Source organism: Vombatus ursinus, unplaced genomic scaffold (assembly GCF_900497805.2).
Source record: "Vombatus ursinus unplaced genomic scaffold, bare-nosed wombat genome assembly UNPS02000749.1, whole genome shotgun sequence".
Taxonomy (NCBI): domain Eukaryota; kingdom Metazoa; phylum Chordata; class Mammalia; order Diprotodontia; family Vombatidae; genus Vombatus; species Vombatus ursinus.
Genome location: NW_020940527.1, coordinates 8,797,167 through 8,824,592, shown reverse-complemented (window position 1 = coordinate 8,824,592; position 27,426 = coordinate 8,797,167). Strand labels below are relative to the sequence as shown.

Below are 27,426 nucleotides of genomic sequence, written 5' to 3'. Positions count from 1 at the left end.
AGGTATCACTTTCTTCATTTGAAAATAAGGATGTGAAACTAAAACTTCAAGGTTTCTTTGGGCTTCAATGTTCTGTGATTCTAAACCTTCCACCATATTTGAGGAGTCCCTTATGTTAATTCAAGCCTTGACAGTTTCCCATTTACTTGTCCTCTTTCTCTTTCATGTAAATTAGTTTGACTTTCCTTACTGGACTGTAAGCTTTTTCCAGGCATGTCCTCCCTTTCCATGCCCCAGTGCTGGTGGGGAAGTTTGGGGTGATAAAGGTAGTGGAGTCAGTGTGCTCTGATGGAAAGAGCACTGGAGCTGGGGTTACAAGACTGGCTGGGTGACCCCAGGGATGTCACTTAACTTCTTAGTTTCTTCATCTATAAAATAAAGATAGTAATACCTCCTGGGATGGTTGGGAGGATCATGTGAAAAAAATTTTTTATGTTAAGTAAGTCCCTTTACCTGACAAGGCTATATAGATATAATCCATTATAATTGCTGCTTTATCAGCACTTTCAGGTTTATTTAGGAAGTTCTAGATCAACAGTGTCTCCTGAAAAGAGTGCCCTCTAAAGTCCCTTCCAGCTTGGAATCTATAATCTTTTAATTCTGTAGAATGTTAGAATGTAAGTGTCCAATTGATGGCTATCTATTTTAATTCCTGATCTTTGCTATAGCAAAAAGAGCTGCTATAGTTTTGTACATGTGGGACATTTCCCTCTGTCTTTGACTTCTTTTGGGTATGTGTCTAGTCGTGCTATTGCTGGGTCAAGGTTATGCTTGCTGGGTCAAGGTTATGCTCAGTTTATCGACTTTTGGAGCATAGGTCCAAATTGCTTTCCAAATTGCTTTCTAGAATGGTTAGATCATAGCCCCACCACCAGTGAATCAGTGTGCCTGTCCTCCCACAGTAGGAACTTATATTCCATGTTAACTTGTTCATGTCCGCATCTTGGAAGTGGATTGGAAAACACCTGAGATGGAGAAAAACTGAAGCCAACCTAAGGCATTTACGCTCCCCTCCTCTTTCTTTTTTCTTCCTCCTCCCCCTCTCCCTTAGCCATGAACTTTTTTGGGATGCCATGTGACTTAGGAGAAGGAGTGACTCTTTCTCTTCCCGACAGACCTGACCACAGGGCTTCTAAGGAAAGAATAGCCATAGAGACAGCATGACAGATAGAACACATGCATGGAGTCTCTGGGCTGTTGTTTTCTTGACATCTAAGGCACTGGGAACATTGCAAAAAACTGGGTTCTTTCCAGTTTTCATTATTCTCTATCCCCCTCCCTCTCCTCAGTCAGTGGGGCCCCTGCCAGAAGACTGGCTTTGGCTGGCGCACAGAAATTCAGAAGGACAAGGAATGGTCACTCTGCCACTTGGCCCTGGGGAATCAGATGAAATCTTGAGTCTGAGAAGGGGGAAAATGCATTGCTCACAAATTGAATCAACCATCTCCAGAGTGAAGGAGTGAGGAAATGAAGTAGGAGGTAGGAGGTGAAAGAGGGATACTTGCCAAGTTTAATGAATGCTGGGCTGTGGGGAGGGGGAAAAAGTACTTTGGAGAACTTGAAAGGAAGGTGGTTTACTAAAAGATGGGTGCTTTGTGTGTGTGAATAACGAGAAAAGTAGCAAGTCATTTGAAAAATGAAGTTCATGGCCAGGTTCCTATCATCCGTTCCAGTTTGTGCAAGCAAAATTTTGATCACTAGAGAGGATGTTTTTGTGTGGTGTTTGTTTCCATTTTTCTGAGTTAGGAGACTTTGGAAAACAAGCCAGCAAATGAACTCCCTCCCCTCCATCCAAGTTGTAGCCTGACGTATTTTTGAAGTCAGAAAGACCTGGGTTCAAATCCCACTTCTATCACATGTTGGCTGTCCCAGCTGTCTGATCTTGGGATGACCATTCACCTAGTGCCTTAGAGCCTCAGTTTTGTCATCTGTAAAATGCTGATGATACACCTGTAGCCCACATCCTTCAGGCTTGTGTGAGACTTGAGAAAGGTAATGGATGCCACATGAATGCCAAGTACTGTGCTATTTGAGAATGGTTCCTGTTCTCACCACAATGCTTTAACTCCTTATTTTAAAAGTGCTGTATGAGAACAGATCTAGAAAGCAATGATGGCAGAATTATTTGAACTTGTAGCTTCTGAACTGTTTCATAGAATGGCAGGAGCAGTCTTACCTTGAAGAAAAAAAAAATCTCATTATGGTAGGAACCCTTTCATACAGATTGGTTTATGTGTGAATTGCATCTGTGGTATAAAAGCAGAGAAGTGAATTAAAAACCTATGGTTTTTTGGTTGTTTGTTTTTTTGGTGAGGCAATTGGGGTTAAATAACTTGCCCAAGGTCACACAGCTAGCAAGTGTCAAGTGTCTAAGGCCATATTTACACTCAGGTCCTCCTGGCTCCAGGGCTGGCACTCTATCCACTGCGCCACCTAGCTGCCCCCAAAACCCATAGTTTTTATGTGTTGACGTGGAGTCCGTCCTTGAAGGGAAGGGGTGGGGGAGATGTGCTTCTTACACTTTCAGAATAAGGTGGTTTGATTTCTTTGGGTGGTTTCATTTTGGACATGGATTTATAGTGTTTGAGTACTGGAAAGGACCATAAGAGATCATCGGGGGCAATACTGTAATTTTAGGATGGAAACAAGCATTTATTAAATGCCTACTATGTGCCAGATACTGTGCTAAGCGCTTTATAAATATTATCTCATTTGATTCACAACAGTCTTGTGAGGGCGGCTGTGATTATCTCCATTTTGCAGATCAGGAAACTGAGGTAGGCAGTGGTGAAGTGACTCACCCAGGGTCGTACAACTAGGAAGTGTCTGAGGCAGGATTTGAACTCAAGTCCTCCTGATTCTAGGCCCAGTGCTGCATCCACTGTGCTACTTAGCTGCTAAAAATAGTGGACCAAAGGTAGTGTACCAGCATTTTATGGGGCACTCCATTCACTGCACTTAAAAGGTTCTTGTCCTGAGGTCTGCAAACTTGTTTTATTAATATTTTGATGGCTATAATTATATGATTGGTTTTCTTTGTAATCCTGTGTGCTTTATTTTATGCATTTAAAAACATTATTCTGAGGAGTCCATGGGTTTCACCAGACGCTGCCCAAAGGAGTCCATGGCATAAAACAGATTAAGAACCTCTGCTGTAAGAGGTGACTTGATATGTTTGAGGTTGTGCAACCCAATTACTGACAGAGCTGGTCATGGAACCTGGGTCTCTACTTCCATTGTCCTTCATCGCACTCCCTCCCCATATGAGCTGCCTGTCTTGCATCCAGGCAGAGATCCCGCAGAGAGGACTGCAAAGTGGTACTCTGGTGGAAGAAAGAAGCTGGTTGCCTTAGAGCTGACCCTTGAAGCTTTGGGCCTGGATGATACTGTCGAGGGAGAAAGTATGGGGAAAGAAGAGGAGTCAGGATAGAGCCTTTGACATCAAAGGGATGGAAGAAGGGAGTAGAGCCAAGAGGTGGATAGGAGTGGACAGGGGAAGGAATAATCAGGTTAATTCTTTGTCTGGTAGGCAGAAGAGGACAGTATCTCCAGAAGAAGGGGATTGTTAAATACTGAAGGGTCAAGGAGAAGGAAGACTGAGGTTTGGTGATAATGATTAGGAGATTTGTTTGGTGACCATGGTGGGAGTAGAAGCCAGATTGTTGTGAGGGCTTAAAGATTAAGGAGGTGGTAAGCAGGTGGAAGCAGTGACTGTCTGATCTGATTGGTCATACTCTGGTCAACTGATGAGGGAGGCAAAAAGCCAGCAGGAGGAGGGACAAATTAGGGTTCTAATAATTTGTCTCCCCTTTCATTCCCAGGATCCACTTACAGTGTCTTGTCCATCATGCCCTCGGACTCAGAAAGCAGCAGTTCCCTCAGCAGTGTGGGTGAGTACCACTCTGCCAATGTGTTAGCCCTTCAGGAAGTGCCAGGGGAGCCAAAGTCCAAAGGCCTGGCTCTCTGCCAGCTTGCCTGTCAGTAAAGGTCCCTGGTGGGTGTGTAGAGCCACAGGGGCTAATGCCACTAGCCAGGGTGTAGTTCAAAGCTGACCTGGACTGTTCAGATTCTCCCACTGCATTCTCCTTCAGTGGAGTTTTCTCTAATAAGCAACTGCAGGGAGTCATCTTAGAGGAGGAGGAGGAGGAGAAAACCTGGCTGTAATGTTAAAATGGAAGGTGATTGTTGGGGACAATGGATGGTTTTCCATACCAGTGCCTTGTACAGCCTGTAATTCTTCTGTGTAAGCCTGTCTGCACAAGCCAAAGTCCTTTTCATTGAATCACAGAATCTCAGAGTTGCAGGTTGCTTGAGTGACTATCCAGTGTCTAGTCTAACCTATATCTGAAAAGCAAACCCTTTTACATCATAACCAGTCATCATTCCTTTGCTTGAACATCTCCAAGGAGAAGGAAATTCAGTACCTCCAGAAGCAGCCCTTTCCATTTTTGGATAACTCTAATTATTACAAAGTTATTTCTTAATATCAAGCTGAAATTTGCCTCTTTGCACTTTCTCATTGCTCCTTCCTTCTGGGGTCAAACAGAACAAGACTAATCCCTTTTTTTAAGGACAATCCTTTAAAGTCTTGAAGAGCTGGATGTAGAAGTGTATACCCTGCTACTGAGGAAAACTGAGACCGGAGCATGTCTTGGGCTCTGTAATTCTGAGCTTTGGTGAGCTAAGCTGAAAAAGTAACCATATTAAGTTTGGCATTCCCAAGCTTCCCAAGAAAGAGCAAGAGGCCACCAGGGAAGGACGAGTCATTCCAGTTTGGAGACAGAGCTGGTCAAGGGCTCCCCTGTCCGTCAGAGTGGGTGAAATAGAGAGACCCAGTCTTAAAAATAAAAATTCTTGAAGCCATCCAGCATCTCCCTCAGAATCTTTTCCTTTTTTAGGCTCAATGTCTCTAGCAAAATATAAGAAATGCGATCAGATTTAAGGCTCTTCTCCCTAAAATCCAGGAACCAGTAATATGATGAGACATTTAGAATTGGAAAGGAGTTCAACCACTTCATCTGTAGATGAGGAAACCAAGGTTTTTATAGGGGTTGCATTGTTGAGGTGCAGGTTATTTTGGTGGCTACTTTCTGCTAAGGACCCCCTTTCTAAAACCTGGATCTGATAACAGAACTGGCCTACCAGGCTGAGCTCAAGAATATAACATTCCAGGTTGGAACACTTGTGTTTTGGGGGTGCTAATTTCAGATTGTCTTAGGAGGTGAAGCCACTTTCCTCTTTGTTTGATGTACTGTAAGAACAGTGTTGGACAGTGCCTATGAGTGCTTCTTTGAAGCCCAGTGGCTAAAAGAGTTCTTTTCCTGTACAGTGCCTTGGACTTCTCTAGACCTGGGGGCTGTGAATTGTATGTGGACTGTCTACATTAATAATTTTCCTTGGGTTTATTTGTATAGGAATTGTGTAGAAAGAGGACATAGTAATAGGGTCAGTCAGTAGCCAAATTGTGAATGGGACAGTGAATATAGGATCATAGATTCTGATCTGGAAGGGACCCCAGACATCATCTGGTTGACTTTTTAGGCAAGCGAACTGAATATCAGAGATTTAATGATTTCCTAAAAGCCTGATGGAGGTCAGGGCTAGCTTTTGAACACACATAATATGGTGTGGTGTGACGTGACAGAGAGAATTCTGGATTTGGATTCAAGGGACCTGGGTTTGAATCCTGTATTTTTGGGGGGTGTGGGGGTGAGACAAGTATATACAGAATTACAATAAGTGGCTAATTGGAAGGTAGCTGTGGGGGGAGGGCACTAGTGGTTGTGTGTGTATGTGGTAGGGGTCAGGAAAGACTTCATAGAGAAGGTGGGACTCAGCTGAATCTTGAACAAAGAGGGATTCTGTAAGAATTCAATGGTGACTCTTTATTCCTGTTCACTGCTTCCCAGCAGGTCCCAGGGCTCTGAATGTTACCCTGATCCCTCCTCAGAGGGGCAGGGAGAAGGGAGCTTATTCTCACTAAAGGGCTAGGTACTTCATGCTTTTCCCTACACAAGAACATTTAAATTTTAAAAGGGCAGAGGACTATGTTTCAGCCAAAAGAAAATAATCAGTAGTTTTAGAATGTCAGGTCTCGGCTGGTGATGGGTTTTTGGAGTAAGGAGCCTTTCTAGTGCCCCTTTCATTTCAGTCTGTCAGTGACTTTTCCACTTACGTCAGGAACATGAGGGAGAGCCAAGACTCATCCCTCAGGCTCCTTTTCGGCTGTCACGGGCAGATAGGAAGCAGAGCTCATTTTTAATTCGAGGAACAGTGTGAGCTTTCTCAGCTACGTGACCAGATTTTGATGCTGAAAGGCTTGGAGAGAGTGTGAGCACACACTCTCTCTCTCTCTCTCTCTCTCTCTCTCTCTTTCTCTTTCCTCTGTCTCTCTCTCTCTCTTTGTCTCTTTCTCACTGATTAAGCCTCTCCTACATTTATTCAGAGGTTGTATTTATTTATTCTTGGTTGTATCTCTTTCCTTGTTTTTGTTTTTAAATTTTTATATGTAGCTATTTTTTATGCCTTTGGGGAAGGGCTAGGTTACTTAATGCACCCTACTAATAGGGCATTCCAGCAGTGATTATTTCAAACATAATATATATATGTATATGTTTATGTATTTGTGTATGTACCTACATACACACATTCACATTCCTTCTTTCTTACAAATCTTACCTGAACTGAACAGCCAAATGATATCCTTTGCCAGTTTCTATTGAGCAGCCATGCCTTGACACTGAATTCAATTGAATATTTTTTTCTTTTTAATTAAATATAAAAATGTTTTCCTAATATCTTGTTTTTTTCACCATCTACATTTCCTTCCCCTGTCCTCTTCCCAGAGAGCCATACTTTATAATAAAGAATAAAAAGAGAAAAAAAAACATTTTTGAAGGTCTTCCTTTGTGCTAGATGATTGTGCTAGTCTTGGGGATAAAAGATAAAGGACATTGTCCCTGCCCTCAAGAAGCTAATGCAAATATGTAACTGTATGAAGGAAATTGTGAAGGACAGAGCACTACTAATTTGGGAGATCTGGGAAGGCTTCCTAGGAGCAATGGTACTTAAGATGAAATGTAGGGGAAGAAAAGAATTTTGAGGCAGAGATGAAGGGTGAGTGGAATGCCTTCCAGGCTTGGGGGACAGCTTGTGTGAATGTAGGACAGGTCATAAAGAATGTTTGTAGTTCACTTGGGCTGGATGTACAGTTAATGGAAGGTGGACGTGGGTAGGCCAAGGTAGAATTTGGCTCTTTATGTCTTTTTAAAATTTTATTTTATTCAATTAATGAAAACATTTTCTCTCTCTTTCACTTCCATCCCATGGGAGAGGGAGGAGTAGAAAAACAGCACCTCTATAACAAATGCATTGTTGAGCAAAACATTCTTGCAATGACCATGTCTAGAAATGCCTATCTTGTCCTGAGAAGAGGATGAGTAGTGTATGTTTCATCACTGGTCTTCTGGAATCGTGGCTGGTCATTGTGTTGATCAGAGTTCTTTTGTCTTTCAAAGTTTTTCTTTTTTTTATGATTTTGTTGTTTATTTATAAATTGTTCTCCTGGTCCCACTTATTTCACTCTGCATCAGTTCATAGAAGTTTTCTCAGGTTTTTCAGAAATAGTTTTTCATAAAATTTTCACAGCAGGCTCTTTATGTCTCAGCCATAGGGGATTCTTTTAACTGAGGCATGAGAGATGTCTCAGCAGCTGAAATTTATACTTTCCTTTCTGATCAGCTTGCCTTTTGTGGAGAATATCAGGGTGCAGGTGGATTAGGAGAAAGATATATCAGGTGAATTCTTAGATCTAGTGAGACTTTAATTAGACAAATAAACTGATGAGGTAAAGTTAGGTTTCTTTACTCCTCACCTAGATTACTGCAATATTTTCCTGCCTTCATTCTTACACATACATGTTCAAATAGTCTTCCTCACACAATTTTATTCTATCACTGCTTTTCTCCAAATCCTTTCCTAGCTTCTTATTGTTTATAAGATAAAATGTGAACAAAGCACTTTAGCTTGACACTTGAGTCATTTCTCATCATTAGCCACATCTCAACATTGCTGCTGTCCCTTTAAGTCTATGTGCTCCCTGCATTTCCCTCCTAATTGTACTGGTAATGGGTTTCTGATCTTGTCTTCTCCCCTTCTGTCTCTGGATATCCTTAGAGGTTTTCTCTGACTCCCTCTGTAATCCTGTGACTTGCCGAAAACTTTTCCGTCCATGCCCAGATCAGGCATCATCTCTTCTATGAAATCTCTTTCCTTATACTTGTTTTTAGGATTTTGTCTGGATCCTTCTTTTGCCAATATCCCCTTCTGTCATTGGTGCATTACTTTACAAATATTAGGCACTTAGGAAACATTTGAATGGATTTTGAATTGTGTCATGCTTATTGGTGACATCTTTATCACAATAAGACATACAATCCCTGTCACGGCCAATGTGGAAACAGATTTTGTTGTTCAGTCACGTCTGACATTTCATGACCCCGTTTGGGGTTTTCTTGGTAAATATACTGGGGCCGTTTGCCATTTCCTTCTCCAGCTCATTTTATAGATGAGGAAACTGAGGCAGAGAGGGTTAAGTGACTTGTGCCGGGTTACACAGCTTGAAAGGGGACAGGAATTGTGCATATCTTCAAGGCCTAGAGAGGTATCATGGTACTGTGAGAATGCAGAAACCTGGTGGCCTTGAGGCAAGAAAGACCTGAATTGAAGTCCTGCCTCTGGCACATACTGTCTACACTTGTTGACAATGGGAAAGTGAGATTCCTCAATAGAGCCGAAAGATTTACAGTTGGAAAGGAGTTATGTAGTTTAGTCCTTCTGTTTTACACATGAAAAAATGGTGGCCCAGAGAAGTTGTGGGACTTGTTGATGGCCGTTCAGGTAGGAAGTGGCCATGGTAGGTCAGTCATCCCATCAACTGGCTTTTGGTAAGGTAGACTTTGAAGCCATATCTCCTTTCCTGGGGGGGTATGCTCAGTACTAAGAAGCTCTGCTCTCCTCTCTGTTTATGTTCTGGTTGGTGTATGTTGTCTCCTCCATTAGAATGTGTACCTCTTGCGGGCAGGGATTACTCCTGCTTTCTCTTTGTATCCTCAGTGCTTAGCGCAGGGGCTGGCACGTAATAAAGGCTGGCTGGTTGGTAGAGAAGTATAGCATGTTACATGTTGACACTGTGGTCATTCCCGCTCTCCAGATATTGAAAATCTAATTTGTTTCCTTCAGTTTACTTCTGGTTCCTAGAAAAGGGTTGGGTGTGAAGGAAAAGAACTATTCCTGGGTAGCAGTTGCCACAGGGCAGCTGGGTGGTGCAGTGGTTAGGATACCAGACCTGGAGTCAGGAAGACTCATCTTTCCCAGTTCAAATGTGGTCTCAGACATTTACTAGTTGTGTGAGCCTGGGCACATCACTTAACTCTGTTGGCCTCAGTTTTCCTCATCTGTAAAATTAACTGGAGAAAGAAATGGCAAACCACTCTGGTGTCTTTGCCAAGAAAAGTCCAAAAGGGGTCACGAAGAATTGGACACGACTAAAAAAAGACTAAACAGGAAAAGCACTTTATACATTGGCCGTGACTGAGGCTACATAGTAGACATCTTATTGTCGACATAGTAGACATCTTATTGTGCATCTTGAGTCTTCCATCGCCTCTGTCATTATTGTTGGTTTGTCCTTCATTCTTGAAGAGGATCATGACATCAGGAAGGTGATGCCATGACTTGTGAGTGAATTGGGTTTAAATGAGGGAGGGCTGTGTAGAGTCACCAGCCTCACTCTCATCTCTGGAGCCATCTAGGTCCAGTGGCAAAATACAGATCAGGACGACTGGAGATGGCCTCAGATGCAGTGGGAGACCTTGACCTTTTTAAGCTAAGGTCTTTAATATGTCTCATTTTGACTGAGGCAATGCCCATTCAGTGATTAAGGCTGGGTAAGAACTGAGGCAAAGAATGACCTCTTACCTAGTCAAAAACCAAAAACCAAAATCAATCTGGGATATTATAACGATCACGATTTATGTTCCTCTCTATCACCGGATGGGGTGGCATGCTTCATCAGTCAGGCAACACACATTTATTAAGTGATTATTATGAGGACCAAATTAAGTGCTGGGAACACACAAAAAGGAACAAAATAGCCCCTGCCCTCAGGGAGTTTACTGATGGAACAATACCATGGAAATAACTAGGTACATGTAAGATATTTACGGAGTAGATGAAGGTAGTCTAAAGGGAGAGAGTATTAGCGGGTGAGGGGTAGGCATGGGAGGGGGACTGGGAAAAGCTTCTTCCAGAAGGTGGGATTTGGATTGAGTCTTGAAGGAAGGGAAAGAGGGCAGAGCATTCTAGTCACAGGAGAGGGAGAGCTAGTGCAAAGTCACAGAAATGGGGGATCCTATTGGTTTGAGCAACTTGGAAGTAGGTCTGTGTAGCTGCGTAGAGGGTAAAGGTGTGAGAAGCCTTATAGGGGCGGGTTGTGTCTGTGTGGCTGTGGCTAAGTTGTCCACAAGCTACTGACCTACATTAGAGGTAAAGGGAGTTTCCTCGATAAGCAATTCCTTCTGTTAGTGAAGTCACAGGTCCTTAGCAACAACAATAGCAAACCTACTACATCTTTGTGCAAAGAAATATATCTTTGAGCAGGGGGAGAGTAGAGATAGTTTTCTTTGTCAGCAGTTTTAAGGAACTGGGAATGGAATTTCATGCGTAATTGGGACGGGGATATCAAACCTGAGTATCCCAGTTACTTGGGCACCCACCTATGTCTTCAGATTAGAACAGGCCTCATTTAGGTCCTTGGATTTATTATAACAAAAATAGATGTATGCACTCTGGAAAGTTACTCTCCCCAGGCTTGTAATCATCATTAGCACTAGGCCCACATTCTCTCCTAAGTGTTCTGTTCAGTTGTCAAGACATCCTTACTGAGGAAGTTTCTCAGGGCAGATTAGGAGTGGGGGGATGGGGAGGGAGGGAATAAGCATTGATTATAGCACCAGCTCTGCGAAGCACTGTGCCAAGCACTTTTACAAATATTTTCTCCTTTGAAAAGTAGATTTAGAAAGGAAAGTAGCCACAGGCCTTCAGGCCTTTCTTTGGATAACCTCAGGCTGCTGCTGATGCTAAGGGGTCATCTTGCTGCTTGGCCCTGGTCCTAGCTATTCCCCAAGGGTTGTATCATTCTTGGAACAATCGGGCTTGCTTCTACCGCAGCTGAGCCTACCTAGCCAAGGAGTTGTCCCTGATGGGAAGGAGGAGAGCTGGTTTCCAGGGTGATGACCTGTAGTCATGCTCACCTGTTACGAGCTATTGTCACTTGCAACAGGTGATGTGGGTAAAGTGTTCCTTCCTCTTCCTCTCAGTGGAGCTAATTCCAGGAAGGAAAAGAAATCTGGGAAGATCATATTAATGACCAAAAAATGATTTTTTAAAAAAATCTATGAGCTCATCTTTGCATCGTCATTACCAACCAGTCTGTAATGTTTTCTGACCTCAGTTGTGATTTCATTGGTATGAGGAGCCCCAGGGAGAAAATCCATTTGCCAATGCAGATTGGCACCTTCTCTGAAACTTAAGAGTTTTAGGAAGTTGTCCAGGGCACTGAGAGGCTAGGTGATTTGGAGGTCACAGTCAGTTTGTGCCTGAGGTGAGACATGAATCTCAGCCTTCCTAATTTGGAGGCTGACAGTTCTCTATTCACTGTGCGCTATGCCTTTTGGGTCTTTGTGGGAGGCTCAGTTTCCTTATCTGTAAAATGGAGATAATAACAATACTTTACCCCTAGAGTTGTGAGGATTAGATTAGATAATATACATGAGGTACTTTGTATACATTAAAATGTTATATACATGTTAGCCATCATTGTTATCATTATTAATATTTTAAATTATTATCACTAACATCTCTAAGATATTTCACTCATCAGGAAAGGTCTCCAATCTGGTTACTTCCACTCTGAGTTGTCACTGTGGAATGTTTGAGACTTTGCTGAACCTAACCATCTAAATGGTATTTGCTATTACTGTAAATAAAGCAAATAACTTTGGTGTCACTAATGATGACAGTGCAGTGATACCTCATTATCTTATCATAAACTATAACTTCAGCCCAGTTCAGGAACCATTTATTGTTTGCTTATGTGCAAGGTAGTGTTTTAGGTATAGAGAATATGATGAAGAAACTCAACCAGACCTTGCCATCAGAGAGCTTATGTTCTACTGACCAGTAGGAGCTATATAGAGGGGAGAGGGAGAAGAAGATGAGGTCAGAGTCTACTGATTTAAGTATTAAAGTTTTTTCAGTTTCACAAGTTGGCTTAATTGGTTTCCCCTGGCAACCCTCTGTTCTTGCTGGATTATAGTAGACAGTAGATAAAAGACCAGCTGTAAGGGAGGACCATAAGCCATAGACACATGATAGTAAAGAAAATTTACATTGACCATAAAAGAGGGGATTGCAAAAAGATAAAACAAAACATGTACAAGCCCGACTATTCCCTCCCAACCCTCTCCACAAAACCAAAAAAACTCTTTTCTCCTTAAAAATCTAGAAAAGCATAGAAGTCTTGGGCCAATTATTTTGGGAACATAGGTTTTTTTATTTTAATTTAATTTAATTTAATTTTATTTGTTGTTTTTAATAAATTCTGAAGATCAAGTCAGAAATTCTGGCTGGCAGTGAATGCCTCACTGAGGTAGGTGTTAATTGAGCTTATCCCTGAAGGCACCACGATATTAATTATAGCCCAATATAATGTCAATAATGCCGAACTTTTGTTAGTAGAAAAGGATTTAAATGCTGTCCAGTCTGGCTCTCTCATTGACTGGATCAGGTAGCATCCTTCAATGCTTTGAGGAACTGTAATTTTCAATGGGGTGGGTACTCCCTGCACTCACCATCACAACCAGCCATTGACTTTATTGATCATCTTTGAGAATTGCTCTGGCCAAAGAATTCATCCTCTCAGAGTCATCCAGGAGATGAATCTCTATGAATTAATTCATCCTGGCTGGTCTTCAGGTGACAGACGTATAATTTGTGGCTAGGCCTACGTCGTCAGAACCTTCCCTTTTTGGTGAAGGACTGGACAAAAGTTGTTAATATATTCCCAGATAGATCTGTGATTTCATCACTGTGGTAGTTCCCTCCACACGAAGCATATTGACAAGTCATTCACGTTGGTGCATTCAGTGGGACTCTTGTCTGTGTCCTCTTATAAGTAGGACACAGAGTCGGAGCCTACCTAACTTTCTTGAGGTCTGCCTAGATGTTGCCCAACGTTGTGAGGTTATCAGTGAATCATAGGATTGTCGATTGAGAGTTGGAAAAGACCTTAGAGGCCATCCAGTCCATCCCCCAAGGAAACTGAGTCTTCTACTGGTGTGGCTTTTGGCCATGGAGGGTCACCTGGACGTCACAGTGAACCAATGAAGTGAGGCTGTGGCGGAGGACTTGGTATTATCTTTTAGGAAGTTTTCCATTAAGAATATAGAGAATAAAAGTGTTTGTACCTTTACTGGTCAGATTTCTGTACCCTGGAAAATTCATTCCGCTGTGGTGGTTGGAAAAGAGTGGTGAGATAGGAGTCAGTAGATTAAAATCCTGGCTCTGCTGATTCTAATCTGTGTAATGTTGGCCAAGTCATTTCATCTCTCTGCCCCTCAGTTTCCTTATCTGTAAAATGGACTCTTTGCAGGTCTAAATCTCTGGCCCTATTTCTTTATTAAAGATAAATAAAATATTACCATAATGTCTTAAATTTCTGTATCACTTTCTCTTTCAAAGTATTTATTTCTCATTTGATCCTCATAACAAGCCGGTGAGGTAGTTCAGTTGTTATTTTTCAGTCATGTCCGACTCTTTGTAACCCCATTTGGGGTTTTCTTGACAGAGATACTGGAGCAGTTTGCCTTTTCCTTTTCCATGTCATTTTTCCAGATGAGGAAACTGAGGCAAATAGATTTAAGTGACAGCTAGTAAGTGTCAGAGGCCAGATTTGAACTCAGGAAAATGAGTTCTGACTCCAGGCTTGGCACTCTATCCGTTGCCACCTCGCTGACCACTCTGTAGGTCAGGCAGGGACTATTTTGCCAGCGGGGGAAGCTAGGACCAACCCAGAGAACTCAGGAGCCACAGTGCAGTATAGTGGTCAGATTTGGAGTTAGAAAGACCTGGGTTCAGATTTTTCTGCTGATACTTAGTAACTTTGAAGCTATGGGCTGATTACTTAACCTCCATGCCTCAGTTTACTCATTTGTAGATGGGTATGATAATAGCTCTGATACCTATTTGGCATGGTTGTGTTGAGGTCCTAGTGGGATAATGTATGCAAAGGGACCTGAAAACCTTAAAATATCCTTCAGAGATCAGCTCGTAAGAAGTGATTTGCCCAAGGTTGCTTGATGAATCATCGTGCAGTTTATCTCTGTTTATCCCTGTTCTGCTCCAAAGGTTCCTTACTGTTCCCCAGTCCTTATATGGAGGGTTCTTTCTTAGGGCCCTCTGCTTGTGCTCCAGTTTTGTGTTTGGATTTTACTACATGGTGCCTTTCAACAAAATGGCTTTCCACACCCTTTACCAAGATGGCAGGTGACTTTGGAAAGAGATGGAGTGCTTTGGGAGGAACCATCTGCTGGGAACTAGGGGGTTTGGGTTCTAGTCCTTTTCCTATCTGACCTTGGCCAAATTGATTTACCTCGGCCCACCTGAAGACTGGAGCCAAGACCAGTTAGATGATTCTCCATCTAGTCTGAAGATCTATGGGGGTTTGACATGGTTTTGTGATTCTATGTTGATTTGGTGGTTTTGAAGTAATAAATAAAAATGGAATCATTAAGTGCTTGCTCTGTGCCATGTAATGTGCTGGGGATAGATGAGATTAGATAGTCCCTATCTTGAAGCAGATTGCATTCTAATATCAGCAAGTCAGCAAGTATTTATTATGTCCTGTTCTAATGGAGGAGACAGCAGGTACATATATACATTCATGCAGCATAAATTTAAAATGAATAAATATAAATATGTACAAAGTAGTTAGTTTGGGAAGAAGAGTAGGTTGGAGGAAATTAAGAAAAAGCTTTATGCCGAAGATCATTCAGTCAATAAACGCTTAGTAAGTGCCTACTACTATGTTCCTGGCATTATATAAAGTACTAGGGATAGAAAGGGGCTTCTAGGTGACATAGTGAATAGAGCACCAGGCCTGGAGTCAGGGAGACCTGAGTTCAAATGCGGTCTCAGACTCTTACTTAACTGCCATGTGACCCTGGATAAGTCACTTAACCCTATTTGCCTCAGTTTCTTCATCTGTAAAATGAGCTGGAGAAAGAAATGGCAAACTACTCCAGAATCTTTGCAAAGAAAACCCCAAATAGAGTCAGACACAAAATGACAAGACTACTAGGATACAAAGAAAGGGAAAAATGCTTACCCTCAAGGAGCTTGCAATCTGAAGGGGGAAGATGGCACTAAAAAGGGAGTTGATGAGGAGGGTGACTAGGTAGGGTAAAGAGAGTATTTGCATGATGAAAGTCTGTAGGATTGAGGCTGAGGCTGGTGGGAAATAAGGTGGTTGCCCTGGGCATCCTCCCAAACAAGAGAAGCTCTCCAGTCTGAGGAAGGGAGGGGCCCTCAGGGCCGGGCCAGGGGTGGGGGGGTACTGACAGGTGTGAATTATGAGTTTCAGGTTTCATGTGAGCTTTCAGGATGTTGAGATTCTGCAGGGCTCATTGCAGGTCCAGAGGAGTTCAGCCAGGTAGGAAGTGATGAGATAGCTGCCCTCTGATGAAGGCTGGGTGCATCTTAAAGTAAGAGGAGGATTCTGGTAAGGAGAGAGTGCATTCCAAGCATGTGGGACAGCCAGTGCAGACACAAGAAGGTGGGTGATGGAATGTTGTGTGAGGAACCCAGAGAAATCTAGTTTGGCTAGATTGCAGAGAGAGGGAGGGGGAGAATAATGACCATTGGGCCGGGGAGGAGATGGCACAGGGGAGAGGCCAAGGAAGGCTGTCTTGTCTAGGAAGTCCCAGGGATGGTGAATGGAGCAATGCTTCTATGTATCCCTCTCCACTCCCACTGACATTTCTAGGCAGCTTCTTCCCTGATGAATGATTTGGGGCTGGTTAGCCCTTCCTTGTAGAGTTGTTTATTTGGAGACCCCCTGATGGTGGAGAAAACCCCAACTCAGGAGAGGGAATGACAGCCTTTATCTACTGAAGGGTGAAATAGGTGCCCCACATGAGCCAGTTTTTTTGATCACATCTTCTCCTAATAGCTTTGGGTTCTTGGTTGGGGTGCTCTGTTTCTCTGGTCCTTGGTTTTCTCATCCTCAAAATGATGAAGTTGGATTATATCAATATCCCTCAATCTGTTTTTGGTAAGGAATGTACTTTTTGTCTCCCAGAAGTGAAAAGATGTCCTTTATTACACCTGCCCCTGTGGAACCAAGGCATCATTGAGGCACGGAGATTAGGGGAAGATCAGAAGGATTGACATGAGAAATTGGTATTTGGGATCACTTTCTGTTGGGATAGGAACAAAGGAGCAGTATGGAGAAGACTGAGCATGGAGTGTGGGTCAGGAACCAGGACTTTCTCCTGTTTCCTGTATCTTCATGTGTCCAGCCCCTGTTCTTCTCCTGGGGCTGTTTCATTTGCATTTAGGAAGGTTGAGGGGATTTGGGGGAAGAATGAAACCAAATTCAGTAGCCTGGGTGAAGGTTAGGTCCTGGCAGCGACCTAGCCCTTGATAGGTAGGTAGGTAGTCTGCAGCTCCTGAGTTGGGAGTGAAACCTTCACAGGGTGCACTACCGTGGGGCTCTGGTGGTCTCACAAGCTTCTGGCAGAATCTAGTTTGTCTGAGAAGAGAAGGCAAGCTACTGGAGGGGAGATTGGGTGATGTAGGGGAACAGAGCTGGAGCATGCTGAAACAGACTGAATTGGTAGAAGGGCCAAAAGGTGATGAACTTGCCTCGCAATCACCCCTCTCTTTGGGTCACAGTTTCTTCATTTGTGAAATGAGGGGGTTGGGTTGGGTGATGGCCAAGGTTCTTTCCAGCTCCAGTGTGCTCTTAGGGGGAGGAGGGATGGATAGGGATCCATCTCAGCTCGAAGACTTTGTGGAATCATGAACAAGTCACTCCAAGCTTGAGTGTCTTCATCCTTAAAATGGGAATGCTGATATTAATAATACTATCCCATTTCATGGGGTTGTTGTGAGGAAAATGTCTTAAGGTGTAAAACAGTGTATAAATGTGACTTAGGATGATTTCAGAGGGAATGTGACCCTTAGGTTACTTGCCCTGGTCTCTCATGTTGCCAGATGGGTTTGTTGTTGTAGTTGAGTCATTTTCCTGCTCTTTTTTTTGGGGGGGAGGAGGGGCATGTCAGGAAAGGTTTCATAATAACAAAGAGTCATCATACAAAGCCAGAAGACCAGCGTTCAAATCTTGGCTTTGACCACATTTTGTTTAGTCCTTTTAGTTGTGTCTGACTCTCCATAACCCCATTTGGGGTCTTCTTGGCAAGGATACTGGAATGGTTTGCCATTTCCTTCTCCAGCTCATTTTACAGAAGAGGAAACTGAGGCAAACAGGTTAAGTGACTTGCTCAGGGTCACACAGCTGGGAAGTGTCTGAGGCCAGATGTGAACTCAGGAAGATGAGTCTTTCTGAGTCCAGACCTGGCACTCTATCCACTGCACCACCTCGCTGCCCCTAGTATTTGCCTAGCCCTGTGCTAGTTGATGTGAAACTGAACTTTTTTCTGTCCCTCTTACATAATACCATCTCGTGTCTCTGTGTCTTTGTATTCTTTTTGCCTCCCTCACGGCTGGAAGGCATTCCCTCCTCACCTTTGTCGGATAGAAGTCTTCAATTCTAGACATAGCCCAAATACCGCCTTCTACTAGAAGCTTTTCTTGATTCTTTTTTTGCTTCATTTTTTTTTGGTTAGGCAGTCGGGGTTAAGTGACTTGCCCAAGGTCACACAGCTAGTAAGTGTCAAGTGTTTGAGTTTGAATTTGAACTCAGGTCCTCCTGACTCCAAGGCCAGAGCTCTATCCACAATGCCACCTAGCTGCACCCCCCCCCCCCCAATCCTTTTCAAGGCTGCTATTTACCTTGGTTTAACAACCTTGTATTTGCATCTAGTCTGTATGTGATTTGTGTTCACAACATCTATTCTAATAGAATGGAAACTCTTTGAGAGCTAGAATGGCTTCCTTTCTGTCTTTGTGTCTGTCCCCAGTGCCCAGTATCGTGCCTGGCACATAATAGGTGCTTAATAAATGTATGTGGATTGATGGTTGCACAAAGCAGTACGAGCTATGATCCCTGACCTCAGGAAGCTTTCAGTCGTAGTTGGGGATAGAAAACTCAAGAAACTTAGGATTCAAGAAACAGAACAACAGGATTGTTGAGTGCTTGAAAGGCTAGATTAATTGCCAAATGGAGGAGTTTGTATTTAATCCTCGAAGTTTTTGGGAACCACTGTAATGATTCCTTGAGCAAGGGAGAGAGGTGATCAATCAGACTTTGGCAGTGGAGGGTGGATTTGATAGAAGAGAAATTTGAGAGGGAGATATAAAAGGAGACAATCATCCAGGAGAAAGGTGATGAGGGCCTTAAGGAGGGTGGAAGCTTTGTGAAGGGTGCTTAGAGAATGGGTGGGAGAAGTGTTTGGGAGGTAGGACTGGCAAGATTGGGGAAGAAGGGTGGATTAGAAGCTGACTGAGTGATAACCCGGGTGTGACTGAAAGGATGAGCTTTCCCTTGAAAAACAAAGGGGGAAGTATAGAAGAGTGATGGGATAGAAGATGAGTTTTGTTTTGGGTTTGTTGATTTTGAGATTCCTGTGGGCCATCAGTTCAGAATGTTCACTTGGTATTGGGGGACTGGATCTCAGGAGAGCATTCACTTGGATTACCTCAGCAGATAGGCTAAACTAGGTTGAGAGTAACCAATAGGTCTCAAACCTTTTGGTGAATTGGGGGAGTAGCTACCCCAGGCACGTGAAGACTTCCCCTGGCAGAACTGGCAGATGCTTGGTCAGACATTGAAGAAACCAAGGTCATCCATTGCATCCTGGGCCATCCCTAGTCACCCTGACTTTTGTCCTGCCACTGGACTTTGATGACTCTGGAAGAGAGAGTGAGGCTGATGACTCTGCCACTTTGTGAAGCCTTGCCTCACTTAAATCCAATTCACTGCAAGTCGAGCTATTGACTGATGTCTTTGTCCTCTTCAAAAACAAAGGAGGAGCAACATTAAGCACCCATTATGTGCCGGGCATCGTGCTAAGCATTGAGAATACAAAGAGAGGAGAAAGTCCTCACAGTCTAATGGGGAGACAAGGAAACAACTCTGTACTATGTGTGTTTGTGTGTTATATAGTTACGGGTTATATATAGTTATGTTAAAAAATTATATCATAGTTAAGTATTATGAACTTATATATAACTATATATGTTGAGTGTGTTTATGTATGATAAATTTGAGATTGTTTATTGTGTGAAATATAGTAAAAAACAATGTACAAAAGAGTGATAGACTGGATAGTTTGGAGAGTATTATATGTAAGCATTGTGTTAGGTCCTATAGGCATGTAGTAGAGATAGTAGGTCTGAATGACCACTTGTCCTCAGGGATGTAGAAAGGCTCTTTGGTCACACGGGTTGGACTAGATGGATTCCACTGTCTCTTCCAAATCTGGGGACCTGAGGCAGGTGGGCCAGGGCCGTACTTTGTCATTGACAAAAACACGATTGGGAAATGGGAAAGGAGGGCAGTCTAGATGGGTGAACAGCGTGGCACAGTGGATTGAAAACTGGATTTGGAGACAGGAAGACAAGTTCAAATTCCACCTGAGGCCGTGCGCCTCTGAACAAAATCCTCTCATCTCTCTCAGGCCCCATTCTTTCTGAAAATTGGTATAATAAATAGCCACAGTGCGCACCTCACAGGGCTGTTAGGAAGCTTAAACGAGATCATGTACATGAGACTCTGCTGCTTTCAGGGGCTCCATTAATGCTGCACTTCTGACGCTTGTCTGTTTTCTCTCCAGGCACAACTGGAAAGGCATCCTCTCCTCCACCCCCCAGCACAGACAGCAGGCAGGCCAGTGAGAAAGTGGAGACTCTTTTGATTCAGCTGAGATTGATCACCCGAGAGAGAGACGAGCTGAGGAAGCGTCTGGCCCTGTCATCTCCTGGTTCGACTTTCGACGACTGCAGGTCAAATCTCCTGCCTGCTTTGCTGTTCTGACTTTGTTCATTCATTCATTCATTCATTCGTTCGCTCGTTCATTTGTTCATTCATTCATCAAGAGTCTATTAAATGTCTACAGTGTACAATGCCAGGTGCTAGAGACACAAAGATAAGCATGAAATCCTCCTTGCCCTCCAGAAACTTCAATTTTGCTGTACCAGTAGGTTACTTACATGGAACTGGCTGCTGTGGAAAGCATAGAGACTTTTTTATCTTAAATTACTAGTGGGTCCCTGTACGCAACATATACACAGCAAATGGATCAGTCTGTCTGGGGCGTTTAATTATCCTCTACCGAGTACCATTTACTTTGCTAGGTGCTGGAGATAAAAAGGGAGGCAAAAACAGTACCTGCCCTCAAGGAGCTTACATTCTAATGAAGAGATAGTGGGTAAATAGCTAGGTACACATACATTAAGTATCTCCTCCTCTCCAACCTGGCTGACCTGGAATATGAAAATAGAAATAATTCTTCCCCTCAAGGAGCTCACATTCTAAAGAGAGAAGCAACATGTATATCTTTGAGTATATACAGGGTATATAAAAAACTTTTAGTGTAGTTTTAAGCTATTAAAACTATTAATGCTTATTTGGTAGTTTACATAGTGTGTTAAAGCTCAAAATTACACTAATACTTTTGGGACACCCTGTATACAAAATAAATACAGAGCGGTTTTGGGAGGGAGAGCATTAGCAGTTTGGAGGGTGGGGGGATCAGGGGCTTGTTAGACCAGAGATATAGGTCCTATCTTATAGTAAATAGGATAAGGAGGGAAGGAGCAGCCTTTCTGAGATGGTGCTGGCTGTTTTCTTGATAAGGGATCATTAGATCCTGAAGCAGACGGAATCTCAGATCATCTAGACCAACTTCCTCATTTTATGTATGGGGAAACTGAGGCCCAGAGAGGTGAAACCAAAGCCAAGAGCTGAAATTCAAATTTGAATCCCAAGTCTATTGTCCTTTGCATCTCACCACACTTCCTAGAAGACAAAGGGGTGACTAATTAGGGAAAATTGACAACTTTGGGGTGACTCAAGCAGTTTGTCTTCAGGAGTGTATCTAGAGGGTACAGTAGATAAAGAGTTTAGACTTGGAATCAAGAAGATTTGAGTTCAAATCTTTCCTCAGACACTTAATATTTCTGTCTGCCTCAGTTTCCCCATCTGCAAAATAGCATTAATAATATCATCTACTTTGTAGGGATGAAGATCAAATGAGATAATATTTGTAAAACACTTTGGAAACTTTAAAGCACTATTTTAAGTGTTGTCATTATTTTTATTGTTTTCATCATCAGTATTTCTTCTTAAATGACATGATCCTTGGCCTCTCTCAATTTTGCTTAGTTTTCATACTTGTAAGAGTCCTTCTGGGCTTAATGGGCTGATATTGGGGTGTTATTCCAAGGGTAGTGATGTAGTGATTTTCAGCCTGTGAAGACTTCTCTTCAGGAAAGGAGAAAACTTTCCTCTCTGATGGGAATGTAGTGGTCTGGGTAGCAGGGCTTCTCTGAGAGGAACCGTTCAATGAGGTTTTGTTAAGCACTGACTCTGTGTTCAGTCTTGTGCTCGGTGTTGTAGGGGATACAAAGGAAGAGGAAAACACTGTTTTTACATTAAGGGAATTTATAGTCTAGTTAGGCAGAAGACACTGACACAAATGAAAACAATTAGAGGATAATTTTTGTGGTTCGGTCGCCTTTCAGTTCTGTCTGACTCTTTGTGAATCCATTTGAGGTTTTTTTGGCAAAGATACTGGAGTAGTTTGCAGTTTCCTTCTCCAGTTTGTTTTATAGATGAGGAAACTGAGGCAAACAGGGTGAACTAACTTGCCCAGGATCACACAGCTAGTAAATGTCTGAGGCCAGATTTGAACTCAGGAAGATGAGTCTACCTGACTCTAAACTACTCTATCCACTGCACCACCTGGCCTCCCCATGGGTAATACAGGGTGCTAAATAATGAAGTGTTCAGTTGTTGGTTTTTGGCTGTTGTAGGGAGAGATGAGAGCAGGCTGGAGTAGTCAGGGGAAGAAGGTCATAGAAGAGATTGAATTTAGAATTATCAGTCTTGTTTCTCCCTGTTGGCTCATTGCTTTGTCTTGGTTGTGTTAATTTGATTTATTTTTTTTTTTCCCCTTCTCTGGCAGGCCATACCATAAGCTGAACCCTGACTATGAGAGGCTCAAGATTCAGTGCATGAGGGCCATGTCAGATCTGCAGTCCCTCCAGAACCAGCATACCAAGACCCTGAAGAGATGTGAGGAGGTTGCCAAAGAGGCTGACTTTTACCAGTAAGTGCTGTCTGGTTAGGTTAGTACTCTGTGACCTCCTTACTGCCAAATTTTTTGTTTTTACTTTTTAAAATTAAAAAATTATTTTAAAATTAACAAACATTTATTTTTTTCTCCTTCTCAGTCCCCTCAAAGAAAAAAGAAAAATAAAAACATAAGTCATACAACAAATGTGCATAATCAAGCAAAAGAAATTCCCACATTGACCATGCCCTCAGATTTGCCTCTTATTCTTCACTTTACATGCATTACCTCTCTTTCTGAAGATGGGTAACATGCTTCATCATCTGTCCTCCGCAATCATGGTTGATCCTTACATTGAACAGAGCTCTTTGAGGTCTTTGAAAATTGTCGTCTTTCTAAACAGTGTTGCTTATTTTATTCTTCAATCTGCATTGCTTTATACAACAGGCAGAATAGGAATTTGAACTCTGGTCCTGTGACACATGCTTAAATATTCCGAGTTCTCTCCCCTGCACTATACTGTTAAGGCCTTTGAATGTCCTCAGTCCATTGCTGCTCTCCCTTTTTGGAGGAGAGGAAACTAGGAGAATTCCCTCCAGGATTTTGACCACATTTCCCCTTCCTGTCTTAGCAGCAGCACCCATCTGGTATCCTGTGGTATCCGCCCAGGGCTCAAATCTTAAAAGTTATAGTTTCTGGCAGGTTGGAGCTCTTTGTTTCCTTAGGTGTCATCTAGCTGTTAGAGTTTCTTTTCAGATAGTGTCCGTAAGAAGGAAGGTCTGTTTTTTGTTTGCCTCTCCTGCCTTGTGAGTTTGGTGGGTTTTATGTGCCTGGGTCAGTTCTGGCCACCTGACTTTGGTTGTCTCTTGGAAGCCTCCATCTGTGCTTAGCCTATCCCTGCTCCCATCTAGGTGGGGATCGCTGATGGGGGCCTTTAGGGTGATCGGGTCTTGCAGGGGAAAAGGTGTCCTGTGACTCATTGTGAGGGCTTTTTTCCAGCACTCTTCACAACCGACTCCTAAGCGACCAGGCGCAGCTGAAAGAGGATGTGGACACACTGAGGCGGGAGAATGGACAGCTGCTCCGTGAGCGGAACCACCTGCAGCAGTCGTGCGAAGACATGAAACGGCTTCGAGAGGAGGACCAGAAGGAGATCACTGATCTCCGGGCCCAGCAGCAGCTGGTAGGTCCTGTGAGTGATGAGGTAGGGAGGAAGGGAGGTCCTGGGATGGAGTGAGTGGAACACACTTGACTTGGGGCCCTCTGCCCTCCTTGCCCCACAGACTTATTCTGAGGATCAAATGATGAGAGCTGTCAAGATGCTTTGGCAAAGTCCAAAGCACACGTCCTCTTTGTACGATGGGATCGTCTAGAGGTTCTTAACCTTTTTGTGTCCTAGACTCCTGTGGCCATCTGGGGAAGCCTTCTCAGATTAATATTTTTAAATGCATAAAACAATAAGGTTACAAAGGAAACCAATCATATTGAAGTAAAGGGGTAAGTTTTTTCCTCTGTAAAATTCACAGACCCCGCTCCTCTTAAAAGTGTGACAATTAAAGAGGTTCCAGAGCGGTAGTGTCTGTGTAATTTAATAATTTTATTAATAAGGCCATCATATTAATAAAAGGTCATTTGGCTGTCTCTCTCAGATCAAAGACCCTCATGGTGTGGTGTTTATATACAGTTTACATATATATACCCTTGGAAAAGTAGGTGTTCAGTGAGGAACTGAAAGTGACATGTCATCCTTGGACTGAGAGACTTATCTCTATACCCAGACCACCCCTAGCCTTGGGCATCTATTCAAAGAATGCATGCCCCACCCAAGTCTGAGCAGAACACAATGGCTGCTCTACCAGGGTGGGGTCTTGAACAAGGTTAGTCCAATCTCATTATCAGCAATGCCCTTCAAGAGACTGAACTTTTAAAAATCAGGACTTTAAGAAGAAAGGGAGAACTCTGGATCTCCCCAAATAATTGGTTGTTAATAATCATTTCCCTTGAATTTGTCCACAGATAGTTGTTAAGTTGGCCTAGTTAAGAATCAAAGTGATCTCTGAGGAGCCTTCTGACTGTGAATTCTATGTCTCAGTCTAGGCAGGGAAGCTTCGCCTCCCTCTGCCTTACTTTCTTTGTTTGTAAAAAAAAAAAAACAGGGTAAGCAGTACTGTTCAGATTGCACCGTGATGTAGAGGAGACATGTTGGTGAAGGTGCTTTCAATGCTCGGAGTGGGGACCTACCTGCATGGAGGCGCGGTGGGGCTGGCGCTAGCAGCCCAGCCCTGGTTTTGTTGCTTGTCTCTCTTTTCAGACGTTCTTATGACTAAGTTCTACACAATAGCACAGTGGGTTGGCCATAATGGTGCCAGTGGGCCCTGATTTATGCCGGCTTGATGTGGGAAAAATCTCATCTTACCGGAACATTTTTTTATACACATTATAAAAAAAAGAATCCATTGTCTTTTTCTTTCTTTCTTTTTTTTTAAACTAGTCTTCCCTATTTTGTCCAGGCTGGACATACACTGGTCACTCATGACCTAATCCCGTGGCTGATCAGCAGAGAAATTTTGCCCTTGTGTCTGACCAGGGCTGGTTTGCCCCTCCTTTGGCAGCCTGGTTTCTCATCATCTTGATGCCATACTTAATGTGGACACTCCATCTACTTTAGACCTCCTACAGTTTAGAACTCCTGAACATAATTGACCCACAAACTTCAGCCTCCTCCCCTACTAGCAGGGATCACAGGTGTGCTGCCTATTTTCTTTAAATAAGGGCCCCTCTTTCTGTATTTAAAATCAGATCTGACCCACCCAAAAAAAAAAAAAAAAAAAAGATTGCACATGGCAGAATCCCAGAACCTCAGCATGGGAAGAGACCTCAGCCTGTCTAGTCTAACCCTATCCCTGAAAAGGAATTTCCTCTACGAGACCCAGCCAGGTACGAGGGACCTGACAAGTGGTCATCTAACCTTTGCTTAGACCCCATGCGGGGCGGGGTGCAAGTTGGAGAGGAAGCCTCAACCTCCTGACAGTCCATTCTTTTGAATTTCTTCATGAGAAAGAGGGGACCTCAGAAGCTGCCTGATTTATACTCCATACCTGACTCAGAATTCACTCTATGACAGTCATTCAGACCTCATCATTTGTGTAACTTTCATTATGCTGGTATTGTTCGCGTTTTATAGTTAAAGTTGCTGAGGTGTGTGCCCACAGTGTAAGCACTGTCACCCAGTGTGAAGCCAAATTAGACCTCTTGATCTTGGGTTTCTAAGGTTATTAGTGGTGATATACCCTCACAAGGAGGTTTCTGCCACAAAGAAATCAAATGAACACCTTAACTGTTCTCCAAGAACTTTTTTCCGAGGTGTCATAGGGGCATAACTCAAGTGCGTTAGGTTGTAGGTATAGTTTTACATTCTCTGATCTTTGGAGGAGGAGAAAGAATGAGGAGCTTGGGAGAAGGTAAGAGCTGGAGGGTGGCAAGGATGATACAATGTAAGTGATACAGAGTAGGGGAAAGAGTGGATAACATATTAGAGAACCTGAGTTCTCCTTTTGGTTGTACAATTGATTTGCTGATTGGGGCTGTAATTTTCCCTGTTTGTGATATAGGGTTTAAAAAAAAATGTATACAAAAGGGGCAGCTAGGTGGCGAAGCGGATGGAGCACTGGCCCTGGCTTCAGGAGGACCTGAGTTCAAATGTGGCCTCAGATACTTAATGCTTACTAGCTGTGTGACCCTGGGCAAGTCACTTAACCCCATTGCCTAACCCCCCCCCCAAAAGGATGTAGTATAGGGTTGTAGGGACCTTAGTGTTAGTGGTCATCTAGTGCAGTCCTGTCATTTTGCAAATGAAGTTTGTAGAGAAGTTAAATGGCCTGTGGTCATACCGGGTCATACAGGGGCAGCTAGGTGGCTCAGTGGATAGAGCACTGGGCCTGGAGTCAGGAAGACCTGAGTTCAAATCAGACACTTCCTAGCTGTGTGACCTTGGACAAGTCACTTAACCCTGTTTGCCTCAGTTTCCTCATCAGTAAAATGAGCTAGAGAAGGAAATGGCAAACTACTTCAGTATCTGTGCCAAGAAAACCCCAAATGGGGTCACAGAGAGTCAGACACAATTGAAATGATGGAACAAAATGTCATATAGGTATTAAGTGGAAGAGCTCAGATTTGAACACAGGTCCTCTGGCTCTGGATGCATGACTCTTTGTTATTATGAAACCTTTCCTAAATCCCCCGTCTCCTCCACGCATCACTCCCCTTTAATTCTAGTGTCTTCCCTCTGTCAATTATCTCCAATTTATCCTATTTGTAGCTTGTTTGTATATATATATAGTTATTGGCAAGTTGTTAGATTGTAAGTTCCTTGAGGGCAGGCATTGTCTTTTGCCTTTTTTTGTATCCTCGGTGCTTAGCATAGTCATAGGCACTTTAATGCTTATTAACTAATTGACTGAATTTTGTAAGTGAACAAACTTGAGACTCAGAGAAATTAGGGGCTTTGCCCGTGGGCGTATAGCTCAAAAGTATCATAGGCATGATTTCAACTCAGGTTCTTCTGAATCCAAGCCCAGCAGTCCATCCTGCTGCCTCTTCCCGTGGAACTATTTGCCTGACCTAGCATTTGTGGGAGAACACGGAGAATGGCGCAGGACAGGATGACCCACGTCAGTGAGATTCCAGAACCCCTGTAGTCAGTCAGCAGACATTTATTTAACACTCGCCGAGTGCCAGGCATTGTGCTCAGTGCTTCGGATACAAAGGCGGCTCACAGCAAAGTTGGGCCTTCTTATCCCCTGCAGTCCCCTTTCATAGGAATATTGGAAGTACTCACTTTACAGGGTTGTTGTGAGGAGATCACAGGATCTAAAGCTGAGAGGGGATACTC

General features: G+C 43.1%; 1 protein-coding gene across 4 annotated transcripts in view; it reads left to right on the top strand.

Annotated features, from left to right (window-relative positions):
- DLG5 (discs large MAGUK scaffold protein 5) overlaps nt 1-27,426 on the top strand; it is a 151,845-nt gene that overhangs the window by 59,568 nt on the left and 64,851 nt on the right. For 2 of the 4 annotated variants that reach the window (XM_027858923.1, XM_027858906.1), the window contains exons 2-5: nt 3,822-3,890; nt 20,076-20,244; nt 22,428-22,571; nt 23,535-23,718. In XM_027858923.1, coding sequence (XP_027714724.1) covers nt 3,822-3,890; nt 20,076-20,244; nt 22,428-22,571; nt 23,535-23,718 — 566 coding nt within the window. The remainder of the gene's footprint in view (nt 1-3,821; nt 3,891-20,075; nt 20,245-22,427; nt 22,572-23,534; nt 23,719-27,426) is intronic. The other 2 variants (XM_027858926.1, XM_027858915.1) reach the window with 1 other exon arrangement.